This window comes from Saccoglossus kowalevskii, chromosome 1, assembly GCF_978046115.1.
Source record: "Saccoglossus kowalevskii chromosome 1, keSacKowa6.1, whole genome shotgun sequence".
In the NCBI taxonomy this organism is placed as follows: Eukaryota; Metazoa; Hemichordata; class Enteropneusta; family Harrimaniidae; genus Saccoglossus; species Saccoglossus kowalevskii.
Genome location: NC_140641.1, coordinates 12,394,287 through 12,416,337, shown reverse-complemented (window position 1 = coordinate 12,416,337; position 22,051 = coordinate 12,394,287). Strand labels below are relative to the sequence as shown.

Genomic DNA, 22,051 nt, shown 5'->3' with positions numbered 1-22,051 from the left:
ACTTCCCCTCTTGTCAGTCTTGCGCATGACGTTGAGGGCGCCACCGTCAGTGAGTATCGTAAATACCAAATTCATTGCATAAATTCCATAAACGTATGGTAATTAACTTTAGATCATCTTCACTGTATAATAGTCTTCTCCATGTATGTTTATCAACTATGTCAGAATCTTCACTGTCGTTGTTCTCAGTATCTCTGCTGGACTCACTGGATTCTTGAACTGCTAGCGAAGTTTGATAAAAATTTACACCCAATATATTCTACTTTATTGTCTTTGTTCGTCATGTCGTGCACTGTAAGATATTTTACATCATGTCCTCGCTCAACTTTTCTATTTCCAGATCTGTAATTGTGCCACCCTTTTTTCTTTACTCTTGTCTGTCCCGCAAATATCGTCTGTTGTTTTAAACAACTTTTTGGAGCAGCTTCACATTCACACAAGTTTCATCGTAAAAAAACAAAAAAAACATCAACTTCTCTTGGTTGATCATTTTCTAATTTTGTTAGCAATATTCGTGTCCGCCATAGGTTAAATTATTCTATTTATGGGAGAACCTTCCCACCCGCGGTCACACCATTCGCCGAGTTGGAATCTTTATTTTTGATACAAGAATATCTCAAACACGCAGCCTTTCGGCTGAGATAGCTCCGCTGTTAGCAATGCACATTTCAAATAAAGATATCATTAGAAAATGAACAATATGCATAGTATCAGAGCAATGGGACTAGCTGTTTTCAACAAGAATTCAAAAATATCACTTTTCATCAAAAATGACAGAAATAATCATCAAAATTAAATAATTGAAGATATCACCACGAAATTAACAAATCTGAAAGAGGTCCACATGTAGTACCTATATATGTAATATCATTCAGGCTTGTAGTTTTCAAGAAGAAGTCAAAAAAGTAAAACATTGACACGGACGATGGACAATCACTCATATGATAAGCTCCGCTCGACAAGCGGACCTAAAAAAACTCTCCGATATGTTGTGCTAAGTTTTAACATTCCTAAGATAGTTATGACCTGGGACGTGGTCTTTGTTAAAAATAGACAGAGCAGCTTCGGCAAATTCAATTAGTGCATCATTTATTCTGTCAATGAATTCTTCAGCAATTTTCAGTTTTTCTCCGGACTTGTAGAGGGACTGTGGACAATATTACCATTTTAAGGAATGTCCCCATTATGTGATGCATCTCTAAGGGCACGATTTGTTCTTTCATTCCCATCATCATGGACATCATGGATCTATGAACAACTGATATTAAAACATGCAAATTATTCCAGAATTATACCAAACATGGAGAGCAGGTAACATATCATGAGATGAATTTTGAGACAACTGAATCTGCTACATCACATCCGTATCTAATAGAACTTAATTGCATCGACTGTGAGGCAAAGATGTGATGGGATAATGATGAAGAGGAAACGTATGAGGCACGATATTACTGACTCTGAGAATAGCGACTACAAGTAGAGTAACATGTATTTAATATTAAATCGACAGAGTGAGAGCGATATACTACATACTAACTATGGTTATACACATTATATACTTTCTTTACACCATACTATTAAAGGGCAGTGGTCTTCACACAGCATTGGTTCGAATTTAGTGTCAGCAAACAATGCATTTTACACGATACGAGTCCCATATCGAACAGGAAGTGACGCGACGTCCATCGCCTTTTAAGCTTCAGGTACCTGTACCCGTCATTGTACTAACTGCAATGTTTCTAAAATACTCTGCAAATCCTGTCCTAAGTTTTTTTTTATTAAATGTTCTTGTTATAATTGATATAATTTTCCCAATTGGCAACAAGTCTTGATTTTAATTTTTCAGAAAATGTGGAAACAATTATGTAGGAAAGATTTGTGAAAGGAGTCAAAAATTTACCTCGGCATTGAAAGGGTTAATGGTATGCAAATTACCTAATTAATATGCATAGACGATATTTAGAACTAATTTGTGAATTACGACAAAAGTTAATTTTGGTGTTCAAAGGGTAAATGAAACCGTACATACCATGTCGTAAAGATCATTACAAAATGTAGTCAGTTGGATTCTCTACATCAAAAAACTTTCGGGAACTTAGATTGTCATAGTTCATACCTACCGTAACACGGTAATTCACTCAAATACACATATACTTGTTTGCACAGAGTTTAATTCAGAAAAGCCAGTGATAGGTACATATCTTACTTGTTGAACAGCTTATAGAGAAACCAAATAATAATGTTAAGCAAAGTATATTACCAAAAATAATAGAAATAAAAACTTGAAATGTAAATAGATAATAAACAACTCTGTACAGATCACAGAACAATTTGTGTGATTCAGCTGTCATTGGGCAATAAAGTGTCAAATGGCCTGAACAATAAATTTGAATGCATGTTCAAAACTTAAACCATGTCAAAAACAGCGAAATTGAACAGATTCAGCAATCAGATGCTTTGCACCATTCACAGTGATGAACTGAGGTTTAATTTACATAAATACAAAAGGTATATTCTACACTACTATTTGCTCAGTCAATTCAATACCATTTAAGAAATAACTTGACCTGTTAATTTTCATCAATGAACCAATCAAATCCAGTACTACAGACTTCTATGAACCAATCAAATCCAGTAGTACAGACTTCAATGAACCAATCAAATCTAGGAGTACAGACGTCTACCTGCCATGGTTGATGTTGCGAGTTGGAATGGGTTGGGCCCAATAGTAAACTTCAATAGTTGAGGTAGAACAGCTTGGTGAATCTAGACTTGGCACTTTGGCTAAATCTGCACAGTATTAACATACATCCTACATTAAGACCTGCCTAAATCCATCTGATGGGCACAAACACATACAATACACATTAAAATCTCATCCAGATTGTCAAATTTCAATTTACCAACACATTTAATTTGCAATATTTTCCATATGCAAACGCAACCATGTACTTCAATACAGTCGTATACAGCTTTGATTTGAATTACTATTGCACTCAAGCATGAGATGGAATGTAATCACTATTACATTATGAGTACAAGAAATACTGTGAATGCATAAATTCTTACTGGTATTTAATATTTTGATTGTTTTTACTGGGTTTATAATTCAGATTTTCTAGTAAAACCACAAATTCTATGATAATTTACATATTCACATGGATTAACTTTAACAAATTTTAAAGGCAAAATTAAAACCATCTAAATAATTAATGACTTTACAGTACTTATTTTTTCAATAAAACGGATGTTATTCTATTTTTTCTTTTGTCTGTACATTTCACACCTGTTGGCATATTTAAACACCCAAGGTCAGAACACAGTCCCTGGTGGTCAGAAAGACATGCAAATTATTTTTTTTTTCTTTCTGCTGATATACCGGTATTTGTATATACATTGCATATTTAATGAGAAAGGCAAATGATGTACAAATGTGGCAATATATATTTACCCATGCTTGCAGCATTGAAGCAAATGTTCTATTGGTTTCAAAGAGAAAACTCTCAATGCATGGGATTACATGATGAAAGTATCTCATTATCAACACCATTAATGTCATTTTCAATCAGTGAACTAAATTTGCATTCAGATAAAACTGACCGCTTTAACAAACCTCATTCTAAATTAACTCGAAAGTAAAATCCCACATTTGTTGCTTCAAAATTCATTTCAGCAAACTGAAAAATTAATTACAATTATTTAAAAAAAAATACCATAAAACACATGTTGTATGTTAAAAAAATAAAAATACTAACATGCATTTCATATACATCACAGGAAAATACAACAAATTTCAAAATTACTGCAAAAAAGTCGGCCTTTTAGGGATACAATGTACATAATTAAGGTACATTTTCTAAGCTACAAAAGGCAGTATGTGAGCATAGTTCAACAAACTTCAGCAATCAACGATTGTTCAAAACCCAACTGATCAGAGCATTGTGAAGTGTTGTAGGAATCAATGGAAATTCCCATCTGATGTATGCTCAACTGAGGTATTCTATTCAAATCACATTTTAAAGAATTTCATAATGTATAATAACATTTAATTGATCAATTAATTAAAGCAGAAAATTTAATATAAATGATATCTGGATATCTACATCCAACCATGGTGTCAACGTGCTGTCATGCAAGAGATAAATGCCCAAGCAAAGTTCGCCTGTACCCTGCATGTGATGACAGTGGATTTTAGTCTCAAAAACAACCACCACTGATAAAAGTCAACTCAACTCAAATAAAAAATAAAATTGCAGATAAACAATTCATAAACTTCAATAAATAACATACAAAAATAATAATATCTGAATGTATTATTAAAAACTGAAATTATTGAAAAATTATTTTCACACTTTGGCTTAATAGTTCAATATCAATACCTTACCCTGCTTGTAATCAATAACACTAGAATTCAACTAGAATGAACATACTAAACGAACACGCGTATCATTTTCGAGTTCCAAGTTTGTGTCAATCACATCAGAAAATTGAAGACTCCTTGAAAACGAGTCATTTACATTCATGCATTAAACAAATTCTAAATGGAATATTTCAAAATTATACATGGAGGCTATTTACACCTAGTTGTGTACAGACAAGGTCCAACAATATGGTGGTCCATAATTTGTTGACGTATTGTGACAAAAATATCTCTCAGAGAGAAAACTTCAAATTATGCAGTTGTGAAAAATTTTGAATATTTTAAATGGCATCAATTTATAAAAATAATAAATGCAATTAATTTGGGGAGAGGAAAACACGAATAATTTATTCACACAACTGCTGGTTAGATGCAGCAGATAAGATTGTCCACTTTTACCAATGGCTGTGACAATCAGTTTTAATTGTGTATTTATTTTGTATGCCATACATATTTGTGCCAAGACAACACAAACCAAACTGAAGCTACACCAATAAAGTCTTTAAACTAGTCATGGGATGACTGAAGTGAGAAAAGTGATTTGTATAGTTTTGTGAAAACACAAAAAGAGATATTACAAACACACAAAAATGTTACTTCAGCTTATGAAAAAAATTTGCAATGTATTTATATGGTGTTACCTTACCAATACCAGTACCAGTAGTGATATTTACTATGGTCATATACTTGTATACAACAACCAGATTATTTTCTGTCATTGTTACAATTAGTACATATATATACACGTACCAAATTGTATATGTCCATTACCAGATACTCTTATACTTGAGAGGAGCCTGGAGTCACTCCCTTAAACTGTGATCGAGGGCTCATTTCATGATCTCCAAGTCCCAAATCACCATCACTAGCTGGGTCTTGATCATGTGGATTAGGTGTTATATTTGGTGTGATATCATCTGTAGACCCGCCACCGATGATGGTTGGCATCTCTCCATATGACAGCTCATCGTCCAAGATTATCTCAGAATCACTGCCGCGACGAGGCATTGTAGATTCCTATTGACAAATACAAGCAATAAGTGTAAAGCTGCATTTGGAATTTGTCTTAAGTGATCATAGGACTGAGAAAAGTGTGCATTCGTAGACAGGGATTCAGTGACTTTTGTGAGATTTAGTTATCAGCAAATTAAAAGAGCATGAGCTGTATTTTACATGAATTTGTTAATTTTTTTTTTATCCACGCAATACTGAGCTAAAATTAACTTTCTAGTACCAAATGAATCAACACACAGTAATATGTCATGAGACACAATGTACCGGGTATACAAGTATTTATGCAAATAGCTGCATTCAACATGGGAAAAATTGACAAAATAACATTACTCTAAGTTCATGGTAGCATAAAGTTATGGATGATTCCTTACAGCGGGTGCTATAAAAACTAATCAGGATAAGAGCTATCTCCCTATCAATTTCTCTTGCAACATTGTAATATTCCTAGGAATGTTTGTTATGACTTTGATTGAAACTCATTTGCATGCCAAAAGTTCCACATATTTGATAAGAGCGTTCCAAATATGGAATAAAATTGTTTGGTTGAGATAAAATAATAATTCAGCATGTACAAATGTATAATGTCATAGGATTCAACAATTCACCATTTTCATATTCATACAATTCTTTTGCTTGAAATCTGACTTTGTTTTAAATCCAAATCTATAAATCTGATTTGCAAATACCAGTAGTTGACGAGGAGCAAACAACAAACACTGCTGGCAATGTTCCCAGGAATATCACAATGTTACGAGAGATTAATGTAGAAGAGAACGTTTATTGTGATTAGTTTAATACCCAAGATAAACCTTTGAATGGTATCATTTTCCTTACCACAATTTTGTATTTTTTTAATTTCTTTGTAAATTTTTATCCATGTGGACATCATATCGAATTGGCTACAAGATCTTGATCAAAATGTTTGAAAAATATGGAAAATAACAAAATACAAAGGTAAAGACCAAATGTTTATTTGAACACTAACTAGCAGGTCAGTCGTAAACTAACTCGTAATTAAGAATGCTTCTCAAAGTATGAGCTCATCAGCTGATATGAAAACGATAGTCTGAAAGTAGCATAATGACTGCTCCTTAACATAGTCAAATACCCCCACACCCGGCCCCCACCCACACCCCGCCCTCCACATGTAAAATTATTACCCACCTCCTTCCTTGTAAGACATCTAGCTACTGCACTACAGCAACCTGGTAAGGTCTGTGATAAGTCAGCACCTCTATTTGTAAGTACTGGTTTCACATAGCTACAAGGCAGTTAAGTAAATCTACACTTAGACATTATTCTGTTCTTTAATCATACATTTTTCTTAGTCTCCAAAGCATTATATGAACAAAGTCAAACATCGTTGACGCATACTGCTGCTTTTGAAAACATCACCAATTAGTGTAATGACTAATTAAACACAAACAAGTATGAATATCTGACGTGTTTCACTTGTACGCACAGCTTATGAAATAAGATAAGATTTAGCTAGCTACTTCGTGCCTTTGGCAACTCAAAAAATTTGCAGACACCACTCCTGCCATATACACTGGAAAACAGGTAACAGAATAGGCACTGATGAGCTATTCTGAATCAACCTAGAATCGTAAGTCAGAAGAGTTGGTAATACCGCAGATGTAAAGGCGAGGCAAACAATTCATTCTGAGGAAATAAAAAGGCAAACAAATAATACAATGTATGGTCTTTCAATACTCCTCAAGCAAGCAATTACGATTGCAGATTGTTATAAATTTGTGAATTGTTATAAAGGATACTTATGGTCAAAGTTATACCATCGACTAACCAACCAGGCTTGCTCTTTTTTCTTGGCTCTTCTGATTGCCCTGGCAGCATTGGGATCTTGCTGTGAAATGAAGTAAAATAAATAAATAAATAAATGTGTTCATCATTCTACCATGAACTTTCATGTATTTATACATGTAGTGATATCTAACTTGGAACATATGCTAACATGGTATTCAAAGCACAACTGTAAGTTACATTATTGAATAAATCACAGTTACTATATGAAGACCATATAAAAAGATGAAACAGGCTGGCAGTTAAATTGATTCTTACGGAAACATTTGAAAAGAAGATGAATCCCAAGATGCATGTGCAGCACTTGTTGTACATACATGTACTAAAACAGTGAAAGCATATCAGCTGGATTCTCTTGTAAACCTCATTACTAAACGACTTGCTCAGGAGCCTCACCAAATAGGCAGTAAAATTTCATCGTTTGCACAATTTTATGCTTAATGTCACATAAATATTAAAATGATATTAATATTTAACTTGAGTTTTCAGGTGAAAATAGTTGCTCAGTGCAATATTTGCCGAGAGGAAACACTGCATTTAAGTAATAGACAAAGCTGTCAACTGCAAATACAACATTTATTTCATGAGATATCATAGCAATACCATACTTATCCGGGTAAGAGCCCATGCCTGGGCAAACGCCCACCCCCCGCTTTTGACACAATAAAGAAGTTGAGGTCATTTATTTATTTATTTATTTATTTATTTATTTATTTATTAACACACAACATCCCTCGGAGGGGATGAAAAGGGTTACAAATCAGATATTAGTAAAAGAAAAATAACCACATAAAGAGTAAGGGAACAAAAAGGCATAAAAAAAAAAAAAAAGATAATAAGTTGAATACAAGGAATGTATTACTGGCTTAGTTTATGTAGGTGCTGCTGTCACACGCCCAGGGGGTCTTTTTCTACACACAAAAAAAAACATTTTCTATTCGTTGACTGTGGTTGTATCAACAGTTGTCGTGATGCTTATAAAAATTCAAAATATAATTGTTAAATGCGTAAAACAAGGGGTGAACGCAAAATAGCTGTGACAGCTTTCTGCCTTCAGGGCAGCGCGTTCACCGCTGATTTTTTTCAGAATCAGAACAGTCAGCAAGTATATAAGAATATATATTAAAGCAGAAACGGTAGTTTTCTTTTTGAAATATGTCGTGGCCCTAAAAAGGGCCGGCCGTTTGGTTTGTGCTTCCTTAGAAACGATTCAAGCAAATCGTATAAGGAGAGCCGCTAAGCCAGTGTCGCACTCGTTCGGCTTTGGAGTTGTCGACAATGAAACCAATGTTGCAATATTGTAGCAACGCGTACCTGGGAGAGTGGTTGAAATCACGTTATTTTGGCTTTATAAAATATTTTGTAGCAGTTTGCGAATCCATAACTGGGGCCAGCAATTTTGCAATGTCACGCTGAAGACTGTCAACTTTTTTACCATCTTTCATCATCGCTATTGCATTTCTGTCATGAAAACTATTCTTCTGTTGTTGGATAAAAAAAAAAACTTCCTATTTCAAGTCCACCGCGATATCCATATAATGAGACATTCCAACCGCCGGAACTTGCTGAATGATAACTTTCACCGTGATTGATAAGCGTTGAGTCTGATAAGAAAGCAATGTCATGATTTGACCTTTTATGATGAAATACTAGTAGTGATGTCATTCTTAGCCAATCAGTAAAGCAGATGCATAAAGGTCAAAGATTATTGCTAGACTGTAAACAAAAGCAGCGTGTGCCATCGCAGCAGAGCGACCCCATTTTTCTCGGCTCTTTATTATGATTAGACATGAATGAAAAGTGCCAAGCTGACAGACTGCGAAATCCATGGATTAAAAGTGCCAAGTCCAAATTGTATGGGACGATATCGACGAACTTCAGGAATAAGTTGGACTTGGACTTTGAGGGTTTTGAGTTTGACGAAGATGGCAATGAACGTACAAATAAAGATCTGAGAAGTTTTTTCAAACAGCTATGAATTTTTATAATTATTACAGTGTGAATTTGTAAATTATTATTGTTCTTGTATGACGGTTGATTCGCAATTTGTCGAGACCGGAAATCATTTTACGCAGTTTAACCCCTGACATTTTAATTCATTTTTAGTTCACGCGTATTGGGAGTGTTTGTCGGCGGGAAAATCCTAATTCAAATGATTCCTCACTGTCGATTTTTATTATTTCTGATTTATTTGTCACATTGTAAGCAATACATTATTTTTGTTTTACTTCTAATGTTGCATATTGTTCATTTATTTCCGTTGCATGTTTTCATTTGCCGTTCTATTCCCTGCCGCAGTTCGATCTGCGTGTTGTCAATTTTTGTGGTTTTTTTGCCCACCCCTTCTTTTTGGCAATTTTCCATGTTCAGGACCCTGGGCTTATACCCGGATAAATACGGTATATATTCATGAACATGCAGCATAAGACAATATAAAAAAACAAACATGTTCTCATCTATACTGCATTTTTCACTGGTCAGATCAACGTAAGAGTACATGCGACTAGTAGGGAAATAAGTAAATGAAAAAAATAATGGTAAAAATAACAAAAAACAAAACCAGAAAACAAGTGAGTACAGTAATTCTGACATAAAATCCCAACCTAGATAGCACCTTTGACACCTTATGTAGTGCACTACTTGACATGTATGACGAGCAGTTAGCAAACAGACAAGTACATGTAGTTACCCTGGTAGATAGCATACAGACAAAGAACAGAACAGAACAGAACAGAACAGAACAAAACAAAACAAAACAAACTATCAACAAGAGCAAAATAATGACTTCTGCCAGTAATAGTGAAATGCAGCGAAAGAGATTTGGAAAAGTGATTTGCAATTTTTCATGTTTTTAAAGAGTTATATTCAACTTACATCAACATCAAGTAGTCTCTCATCCTAGTATTGGGAGTAAAAACGTAAAGTTCAATTTGTTCACATGACAGGAATCATTATCAGGGGGGGAAAAAAACGATAAAAGAAATTAATTCAGTTACTGAAATTTGAATTCTTATTTTCTGAAAGTAAAAACAAATACATAGCCAGGATGAATGTGGTAATTAGAATACAGAAATAGTGCATATTGGGATACATTCTCCCGTTTGAGTGCCAAGCCACATTATGTTTCACAAAATATATTTTTTGTTACATATTTTTTCAAACGTTTTGATCAAGACTTGTAACTAACGGGAAATTATGACTCAAAATTAAGAAATGAAAACATACTGAAAATGTGAAACCAAAATATCATTGGGGAAAACTATGGCATTCAAAAGGTTAACACAAAGGATGCAAAATGTTAACAAAATGCTGTTGGTGCACTGATTCATGCAGTCTGGCATGCATACAATTGTATGTGACAAACCTACACTGAAAATCAGATTAATTGAATTAGTAGAATTCTCTATGATTCAGATATTGTACAGATCGAAAAGTTGTGAATATATTTTTTTTTCAATATGGAAATCATCGACTTTTAAAAAACAAGTCATTGAAAATGACACAGTCCCTGTTAAGTTCTCTTTGTGCTCGTCATATTAAAGCGGAGGGGTTGTCGCGAGCGTGTCCTTGAAACTTGAGTTCCAAGTGGCGTATACAACAGATTGTTTATTTACATCAAAACACGTGTTTCGTGTCATAGTAATATGGCCAAAATAAAAACAGCCGTTATTCAGCCATCTTTGATCTGATTATGAAACACACTGATATGTATGATGTATGTGCCAAATACGATCGAAAATGGTACATAAATTGTGGAAATATAGTAGTGAGGCCAAAAAGTCAGATGGCTGTCAATCAGCCATCCTTGACCAGATTTTGAAACAAATTGTCATGGATATGCATCCTAACATGTATAAAGTACATGCATGTGCCAAATTTGAATGAAAACTGACAGAGCACGTCCAAGATACCGCATAAAAAAACAAAAACAAGATGCCTGCCAGTCGACCATCTTTGATCCATCATGGACATGTATCCTAACATGTATAATCTATGTACCAAGTTTGAATGACAACTGACAAAGCATGTCCAAAATACAACATTTTCAAAAAACAAGATGACTGCCAGTCGGCCATTTTGAATCGAATCGCTAAACCACTGCATGTGCATATGTCCCACATAAGGTACTAGGCACATGCAAAGAATGAACGGAATCGGTCCACAGGATTCTGAAATATGACGTTGGATAGACTGACGCACGGACAGACGGACACACGGACGAACGGACAGACTCAGGAACTCACGGACGGTCGGGGACATGTATCCTAACATGTATGATCTATGTACTAAATTTGAATGAAAACTGACAAAGCATGTCCAAAATACGACATTTTCAAAAAACAAGATGGCTGCCAGTCAGCCATCTTTGATCCAATTGTGAAATAAATCATCATGGACATGTATCCTAACATGTATAATCTATGTACCAAGTTTGAATGAAAACTGACAAAGCATGTCCAAAATACAACATTTTCAAAAAACAAGATGGCTGCCAGTCGGCCATTTTGAATCGAATCGCTAAACCACTGCATGTGCATATGTCCCACATAAAGTACTAGGCACATGCAAAGAATGAACGGAATCGGTCCAAGGGACTCTGAGATATGACTCCGGACGGACGGACGCACGGAAACCGAATTATAAGTCCCCGTTTTCGGACTTCGTCCGAACGGGGACTAAAAATACTCTTTGTGGTGTAATTTTTATTTTTTTCACATTTCTTTACTGTTGTCAAGATGCAGCCCTAGCGGAAGTAAAGTGTTGAGATTAGAAAAAAAAATCATAAAATACACATCTGACCTTATTTTAAAGTTCAAAATCCTTGCCATGTAAAATCCTCACAAAAATTTGTCATACTGGTCAAAGCAAGAATATTGCTTTATACTTTGAACTTCACTTCAGAATCTGAAAAGTTTCAGCAGCAGGAAAAAGGGGTGGTCTTGCAATTCACTGAGACTAAACTGACCACTCAAAAACAACAAAACTAATCCTAATTTTGTAATGGGGTTAATGGTGTCAGAGATGCACATTTCAAATTGTACTCTACATTTGTTTCAGTGCCCCCCAAAAAAGAAAAGAAATAACAATGAAAGACCACATGCAGAGCATTACTAGAACAAGAACCATATTTGTAATAGAGGTAGACCATTCCAGTCCCTGTGACTACCCACACCTAAATACAGAGCAGAATGGTGTACCTAAATTTCAAATGTTCAGTCACTGTAGTACCAGCAGTCTGATCCAGTAGAATAAAGGCAGCCATAAAAATCACTTAAGAACGGGCACACTGATCACTCAGGTTACTATGGCTACAGCCACATAAAACAATGACATGCAATTACCTCTTCATTGCCTATTCTTACCGTGCCCAGTTCTTGAAAAACATTTTGTCCTGTAGTATCATCATCTTCAACGCCAACTCTGAGAGGATTAGTAAAACAATATAATTTCAAATTTGCACATGAAGGCAGCAAATTGTGATTGTGACCATTCATTTAATAGTTGGTTCATCATGTAGATTTCATGGAAACCAGCACCAAGTGATAAGTTCCAAACATTCCAATTGTAACACCGCAGTACAGCAGACAACGTTGTTCAAACAACGCTCTGCTGTTAGCAATGCACATTTCAATTAAAGAACTCAAGAAATCATTAGAAAATGAACAATATGTATAGTATGTATAGCAATCAGACTTGTTTTCAACAAGAATTCAAAAATATTACTTTTCACCAAAAATGACATAAATATTCATCAAAATTAGATAATTGAAGATATCGTCATGAAATGAACAAATCTGAAAGAGGTCCACATGTAGTACCTATATATGTAATATCAAAGCAATCAGACTTGCAGTTTTTAACAAGAAGTCAAAAATATCACAAATATTCACCAAAATTAGAGAATTGAGGATATCATCACGAAATGAACAAATCTCAGAAAGGTCCACATGTAGCATCTATATATGTAATATCAAAGCAATTGGACTTTTGGTTTTTAACAAGAAGTCGAAAATATCACTTTTTATCAAAAATGACAAAAATATTCACCAAAATTAGAGAATTTAAGATATCATCACGAAATGAACAAATCTGAGAAAGGTCCACATATAGTATCTTTATATGTAATATCAAAGCAATTGGACTTGTGGTTTTTAACAAGAAGTCGAAAATATCACTTTTCACCAAAATTACAAAAATATTCACCAAAATTAGAGAATTGAAGATATCACGAAATGAACAAATCTAAGAGAGGTCTACCCCAGGTACATACACACCAAGTATCAAAGCATTCAGGCTTGTAGTTTTCAAGAAGAAGACGAAAAAGTAAAACATTGACACGGACGACGGACAATCACTCATATGATAAGCTCCGCTCGACAAAGTCGACAGCGGAGCTAAAAAAAGATGAAACCTCAATATAACATTTGCATATCCCTATCATATACACCAAAGGTATCAATGCCAGCACCTACCTGATTTTTAACCATGTCAACATTTGAGTTGTACCACCACCGCACACAACTATTGTAACTATTACTATCATTAATGTAGTAGTCAACATTGTCTGCCTGCCCGCTGTCTCAGTGTTACGAATGGCCAACGCAAATGCTATAGCTCCTCGTAGGCCTGTGAAAGCAATAATAGACAATTTAACTCTCATAGTACAGTTATCAGTAAAATGTGCATATTCGCATTTATCAAGCAAACCGTATTTTAATTTTAGTATGTTGTTTTTTGATAGGACAGCCTTATTAACCTTCTGACTACCATCATTTTCCCCCCAGAAATGATGGTACAACATTTACCGTATTTTTTCACAATTTTTTTGATAATTTAGCAAAATGGACATAAATTCTTATTGGCTACTAGTTTTGATGACAATTTTGGGAAAAAATATAATTATGTGGATTTTAATTTGCGATTTATTTTGTGAAAGGTGACAAATATTCACTTTGTGAATGACGGTAGATTTCATACGATAAAACATTCAACAATTTACAGCTATCGATTATTCTAAAGTTGAAATCAAAAAGTAGAAATAACTTTGAAAAGAATATAAATATTGATGGATAGAATAACAGTCATAACATTCAGGGGCTTCACAAATGCACTCAATAGCAGGCCATCATTCTGTAACAGGCCAAAAATAAATAAAAAGTCTCTCAGCAGTGCGAAGCGCTGCAGCGATACCGGCGTAGGCAGTCAAGATGGCAGCGAGTACAGTAGACGACCAATTTGGGCTTAACGAAACCCATGATATTACTGGTGAAAAAATCTTAATTGGGCAGAATTTGTAAGAAAAGTATTCAAGAAATTTGCTGATGAACTAAGATGATACAAGATACTTAGATAAAATATAACTAGGTATTTACCTGCAAAAACTAGCATATGCTGAAAATTAAATGATATTTTGTTTTTTCTACCTAAATTGAGTAGAAATGATAATGGATAAATGTTACAAACACGAGCAACACCAACCGCCAACTAATATGAGAAATACTATCAAGGAGAATAACAATTAAGTTTGATATGTAGTAAAATTATTGTAATTTTTCTATTACAAATGCACTTTAATACGCTCAAAATAGGTTGAATTTTATTGATCCAGCGAGAGGTAAATGCAATTTTGGGTCTTTGTATGCTTCTATTGGAAATGAGATGACCTATAATGATGATGGGAAATTAAATTATCTAAAGTTTTTTTGGTAAATAATAAAATACGTAATTATTTGACAATATGTATGAATAGAATAGTAAAGGGAAACTTGATTGGCTGCATAGCATTATAACTCACAGGAAACGTAACGCTATTTATATGAGAAAGTATCTAAAGAAAGTAATCAAACTGGTGATCACAGCACCAAATTGCCTAGCTACATGCACCAGCGTGGTTTCACTTGGGCACTGAGTAGGATGCTCTAAAAGAGGATGCTTAATAACCAAGCTTATTCCACACTGAGAGCGTGCAACCTTACAAGGCCAATTGAATGCACAAAGCAGTAGTAGTACTAATGTGAAATAAGCTTGGTTATTAGGCATCCTTTTTAAAGGATGCCCTATGGCCAAATGGAAGCCATGCTGGGATTCGGTGCCATAGTTTTAATAACACATGTGGTACTTTCTCATATGCAGCATTACATTTACAGGAGGTTATTGCTCTATGTATTATTTTGCTGTTCAATATAGTAATTTTTTTGACACTTGACATTTTTTTTTAAGTTCAGCAGTTAGTACCTAATTCAGATATTCATTTACAGTTGACTCTTCATTTTAAGCTCAAGGAAGGACTAATAAATTTCCTGAATTTCCTATTTACTGGCTATTTGATAGTTCAGAGAAAACACTTTCAAGATTTTTTATTATAAACATCCGTTGTAATCATGCCCAATATTCAATTCAAAAATGGCCACTGAAAGAGAGTTTAATACCATGGAGAAACCACCATTGTTTCCATGGAAACATGTTAGAGTGCCTCCACCTTTTACTTCCTGATATCAATCTGTGCCAAATTTTTCTCTGCAAATTTAAAAGAATTCGTAGTGCTATTGAATATGTGTTGTGATCCCAAAGAATCTTTATTAATTTTGCTTCCCTGAAGAAAGGTCAAAGGTCAATGACCTATAAAGGATACAAATGCAGCTGCGATGAAATCTATGTGCCACTGATGACTTTGAAATGTAAACATTGCTACTCCCATGTATGAGAATATAAAGTTCTCAGATAGAAAATTCAGTAATTCAAATAACTGTAAAAAAAAAATAGAAAAGTTTAAGTTGTTATAAAAGCCATTCTCAATTTTTATTTTATATTCACAATGTATGGCTTTTGCTACCAAAACAGCAAATTTGGAGGAATGGTTACAGATATAAGGAAAGTGGGCAGTGTGATTAAATTTATCTTTTTTTCACCAACAGTTCCCTGTTTTCATCACAAATTGATAAAATAGTCCCCTTTATAGTCTGCACTTTCCTTAGAAGATTAGTTGTGTAAAAACTGAAAATTGACTCAAATTTTGTCTGTTAACTCCAAAATTAGGGTTAATTTTTAGAAATATTGACGAATATAAGCAAAAAGTGCAAAATTTGGGCGAGAAAGTCTGGTGGTGAAAAGGTACGTTATAATCTCACCTCTTTGGTTCTCTTCTTGGATTCATCAGATAGATTATTGTACGTGTAATGAGCCTGTGTCATACCACAAAACAACATTGCAACGATACCTAATATAATAAGAATAGTACAGGAATTAGAATTCGGTTTCCTGTCAATACTTTGGATGCAAAATTTTGTCTATTTTTTATTTCTGTATATTATATTGAAATCAAATTCAATTTATACCCCAGTGCAGAAACATTGTTTCACAAATACTGGATATTTGGAAGATAAATTTGAAAATAGAACAGCAGAGAAACCTTCAAATAGTCATCACATCACAGTGGATTCTAAATAAAATACTAATTTACATATTCTTACCCGTCAGTCCAAATGACTCAGCTATCAGAAACGTGGAATATGACAACAAACAAAACAACACTGTCTCCAGTATTGGGAAATCACGAATTTTAGTGAATTTTGTCAAGTGCAAGAAAGACTGTTAAGAAAAATACTAAATTAAGTTACGATACTTGGTACATTATCATTAAAACCAAGCTCACTTCTTAGATTTTCATAAACTTGCATCGATACTGAAAAACAAAGTTACTGTATTTGCTATATACATGTATATGTGTAAAGTACATATTTCTATATGTATCAAAGTTGTATTGTCGACAAACCTTAGTTGAAAATCCTTTTAATTTTAAGTATCTTGGCCAAAAATCAAAACACAAAGTTATAGCATTCGTAAGTTATGCTTATACTGATCCAAGTTGGCGTTATTACCGGTACTATAGTCTTCACTACAATTAATCCTATCATGTATTGTTTGAAATTATGCTTTGAGAGGACGCTGAACGAAAACCAACCTGGAAAGTTAGCAAAGCTTGTACACAGTGGTAACACAAGTATAAAGTAGATTTCCTATAAATTAAAAATTTACAGTATACAGTACCCGAGTGATTTTAATTTCACTTGGAATTTACTTAATATGCTATTTTCACTGAAAGGTTGAATCAGTGGAAATAAAATCCAGTGAAAATATCTTTTTTCTCATATTTTACGGTTCTGTGCTCTCGCTGTCGCTCGCAAATGTCGTAAATTACGAAATTTTGACAAAATTTACGAACAAAATAAATATCTATTAGTAGGATTTACGAACACATTTTGTACAAAATACCCTCGCAAATCGCGCTCATTTAATTGTCAAGACTCGACTGTGATCATCACGCGTGTTACGGTTTGAGTGATTGCCATTTTAAAGTTAAACAACGTCCCGTTACTTCTAAGATTGCAACAATTGTTACATGGTGATCGCGAGCAACACAGAACTGCCACTGAATGTATTTTTCCACTCTAAAGTTATTTTGGTGTCATCGCACATGCATAGTTTAGTCGACATGTGTTTCAAGATACCCCGCGACATTACTCTGAGTATGGAACGGTTTCATGTCGCCCTTATCAAACACGTGATTTATTTATATATTGAAAATGGAGACTACGTCAAAAAGGAGCAGACAACTGCTCGACGACTATTTTTCACGACGAGATGGAGAAACCGCTAAATCGTGTTCAGAACCAGAAACAAATGGGTGTCCTAACCCTGACAGCACCAAGAAACTGAAAGTTGATCGTACTGCAGCACAATTTCAGAAATAATGGAAGGTTAGCTGCGGTTCCGTAGCTCTTTGGTGCGACATACAATCTAATTTTGCCCTACCAATTTCATTCGGACGTCTTGTTTTTATTTTTGTTGTTGTATGTCGAACATGGGCCGGCCAGTCTCTGTCACGTAAATAATGCGGTCGGCAACATAGGGCTATGATTCCACAGCTAATGGAAGGTGAGACAATGTTAGCGAATCGATCGAAAAATATTATAATTTGTGTAACATTCTTACCGGGCATTCTTAGCATTGAGATCGAGTTACAAGACCGAAAGTTACTTTAGTTACTTTTTCACTTTAATTCAGAAATTTCGATGAAAATAAATAGTCATTTTGTGTCGTCATAAACGTCAACATGCAGGTTTGCACGATGAGCACGGGAGATTACTTCATAATAATATTGATTGGCATAGAGTTTTTTTCTGAGAAATTTCCCGTGAAAATTTATTCACAGACTTATGTTCTTGGCAGTGAACTTAGTGAACTTTTGAATGATGACTATTTTCCCCACTGTTAACAATGTGAGCTTATCATGAATATGTTTAATTAATACTGAGTTATTCAAATAAAGGTTCTGGTGTCTACATTTTATATTTTGTTGTGATGTTTTGTTGTACCATCATAAATGGTACATTTTGTGGAGCAGACTGCCTAATTTGATGTCATGAAATTACACACAAAATTAGAGCTCAGGTTGCACCAGCAAGCACCATTTTCAGCATGCTGTTCTTGTTTTCGGCGGACGACAGAGGGGACACCTCCCTCTCCTTCTCTCTTCCCCGTTGTGCTCGGTCGCGGGAAAATGCTCCGCAGTTTCCAGACAAAGTTTACTAATACTTTTTTTTCTTGATTAGTAAATTTACTATTACCTAGCAAATTCCAGAGAGAGCCCAGCGGTTTATTCAACTCATCAAAATAGTAATAAAGTATTTTACAGTAGTCACAGTCCAAGTCAGCCAAGTTCAGCCTTTATGAACTTATTACTATGCTGCCCACTAGCAGGTGCTGGACCCAGTAACTGACAATGTTAGTGATCAGTTCCGTATTGAAGATATTAGATTCTGGAATCCGATTCGATTGCATAAAAAAACATTATAAAGTCATAAAGTAGATTATCTGAGATATATAAAGGATATGAGAGCATTTATACAACCCATCAGTCCACCAATAAGAAATGAACCAAAAAATATACCAAGAAAACTTCCAACAGCAGTGAACAGAGCTTCAACGTCAAATTCTGATGCTCGGTAGTTATCAATAGTTCTGTGAAAAAATATAAACAACATTTTTTACAAATTTAAAAATTTAATTCTATCTTATACTGTGTGTGAGCTTAGCAGCAAGAAATGTGCATGGAGAGGGGCACACATACTCCATCATGACATTTCCTACGTTGTATAACGGTATATAATAATAATTTACTCATACATATGATAAAAATAATAAAAAATATTGAGAATAAATGTGAAAAGACTGAAACATAGTTGTCAAACAACTAATCTAGCCCAGTCTTCAGTCTTGAAATTACAATAAACAAAAACAATGACTATCAAGAGGCTATACTATTAAGACTATCAAGTGTATATAAACCAACTAAAATAGTTATATACAAGTCTATGTCAATGTACACATTTACTACGCCTCAGATAGCACCTTGCTATTGTCTCACAGAACAGTGGGTATAGCCTGCCACCCTCCTCCCCAGCATTTTTGCATGTGGCAGATGCAGGTTTCCAGAGATTTTCAGACCTGTCTGATTGTTTTCTTATCTCTGTTTTTTCATGCATGGCTTTAGCACTTGTTTGTGTACTAATATAGTCACAAAAGTTATATTCATGTATTATAACAGAGTCATTAAAAAATCATGAGCTCTATTCGTGGCTCCATGATTACACAGGTATGTAGTGGTTAGCAGTCAACAAAGCAGAGTCAACTTGATTTCGGGGGGTACCATTTCGACTTCCTCTCGTTTGAAATCATTCTTTATATATCAGTTAAAGGTTACTTACGCTGCTAAGACGATAGCTACAGCATCATTCATAACACTTTCTCCAAACACTAAGGCATACATATCTACATCTACATGTAAATCGAAAAATATTGCCAATACTGAAACTGAAAACAATGGGAAAAAAAAACAGGTTAGAAGTTAACAAGTCATTGTTAATGACAGTCCCTGTCCAAAATTTTGTGATCTGACATATCAGTTTGATGCTGATGAAGTCATTAAGATTAGATTTAAACCATTAATAGGAGATAGATTTGTAGAAAATTATGATTTAGTGCTTTTACATGAGAATTGGACATTGGGCAGTCATATTAAATCAAATTACAAAAATAATGTTCATGTTGATGTATCTATTGGTATACTGTCTTTGTACAAAATTTAAACAGAAATGTCCATTGCATTCATGGAAAAGAGGGCATGGGTATCATGAAAAACAAAATGGCCACTAGTCAGCCATATTAGTTTGAATCACAGAAAAAATATGACATGCAACTATAACCCAATATGTATGACCATCATACCAACTTTGATCCAAATTGGCGTAGTCATCTCTGAGAAACAGCTCCGGACGTGTAAAAATTACAATTTAGCACTTTTACATGAAAATTGGGCATTGGCCAACCATATTGAATCGAATCACAAAAATAATGATGGTATAGCTGTATCTCTTGGTATACTATCTTTTTAAAAATTTAAACAGAAACGTTAATGGCACTCAAGAGAAAGTAGCATGGGTACCATGAAAAACAAAATGGCCACCAGTCGGCCATATTTGTTTGAATCACGGAAAAAGTATGACGTGCACCTATAACCAAATATGTATACCCCAGACCATTCGTCCCGGTGTTATCGCTATCGCCACACGAGACTCCAGCTTGTCTCCTATACAATTTGACTGCGCACATCCAGAAAGTAGATGTAGCTGTGATTGGTGGAATACTAATGAGTTGAGTGTCAATCAAACGCCCACGCTATCTTTAGTAAACAAAGTCACGTGACACGCGCCATTTTAGTTTTGATTAGTTCATCGGATCGGAGTGTCGGTGCTCGCCATCCATAAATCAAATCAAAATGATTTCTAAGGAAATTGTCGCGTCAGCAGTGGACAGTGTCTTAAAACACATCGATGTTATGGAACGTCGTTTTGAACTTGAACGTGGTCGGGCAGGCGATTTCAAGGCAGCACGCTTAACCCTTTCGTTCACAGGTTGGGAGATATTAGAATGACTGACAATTTCACGCCACTGTTTTACATTATTGGCGGATTTTTCTGCGCTATCAATCTTTCTCTTACAAACTAGACATAGATGAGACGACAGAGTCGCTCCTTTCACAACGTCGCACTGGATCAAATTGGAAAGACGATTTCCATAAGTTATCCCTCCTGCTTTTCCTGGCTTGAATAAATTCACACACGACTTTAACTGTCCACAAACTCGAAGACTACACGAACACAGTCTACAATAGTCGTCCGCAACAATATGTATGTATTTCTTCGGTGTACTGATGCACGAATGCACCGTGACACGGTGTTTCTCGGGTGTCGCCATCGCTGAGAATGCCGCCGGCGCAATTTTTCACCCAACTCGCGATTCTGTTTTGCAACATTTTATCAATATTCCCTTTGACAAAATCGCCGACAAAAGCACCGCTTTGCTGATCTTTTGTTCTATAATTCTTAATGCAAACACCGACCTTAGTAGTAATTAGTAACGTCGCCTAGTACATATGAACGGTCGTCATTGCAAATCGAACATTCTTTTGAAATTTGGACGTCGGGCAGGCGATTTCAAGGCACCGCACTTAAATATTAGCAACATATTTTTCTGAGCGGTTGTTTATTCTCTTTCAAACGAGACATAAATGTGACGACATAGTCGATCCCTTATCCACCGCTAAGAATGCCGCAATGTTTCGTTCGTTTTGCAACATGCCACAAATCGTCGAAAAAAACACCACTTCGACGGAAGCTTGCGTAATAAGGGGGTTAAAACAAGAAAACAAATGCCATGTTTAATACATATCGACCT

The 22,051-nt window shown here is 34.9% G+C and overlaps 1 protein-coding gene across 1 annotated transcript in view; it reads right to left on the bottom strand.

The window, feature by feature from the left end:
- Positions 1–2,151: 2,151 nt before the first annotated feature.
- LOC100366320 (sodium/hydrogen exchanger 6-like) overlaps positions 2,152–22,051 on the bottom strand; it is a 42,000-nt gene continuing 22,100 nt past the window's right edge. The window contains exons 6-16 of the mRNA XM_078012606.2: positions 20,023–20,128; positions 19,150–19,276; positions 16,726–16,831; positions 16,384–16,472; positions 15,888–16,001; positions 14,629–14,740; positions 13,729–13,882; positions 12,619–12,676; positions 7,210–7,298; positions 6,599–6,695; positions 2,152–5,437 (exon numbers count right to left, since the gene is read on the bottom strand). Coding sequence (XP_077868732.1) covers positions 5,201–5,437; positions 6,599–6,695; positions 7,210–7,298; positions 12,619–12,676; positions 13,729–13,882; positions 14,629–14,740; positions 15,888–16,001; positions 16,384–16,472; positions 16,726–16,831; positions 19,150–19,276; positions 20,023–20,128 — 1,289 coding nt within the window. The 3' untranslated portion in view covers positions 2,152–5,200. The remainder of the gene's footprint in view (positions 5,438–6,598; positions 6,696–7,209; positions 7,299–12,618; positions 12,677–13,728; positions 13,883–14,628; positions 14,741–15,887; positions 16,002–16,383; positions 16,473–16,725; positions 16,832–19,149; positions 19,277–20,022; positions 20,129–22,051) is intronic.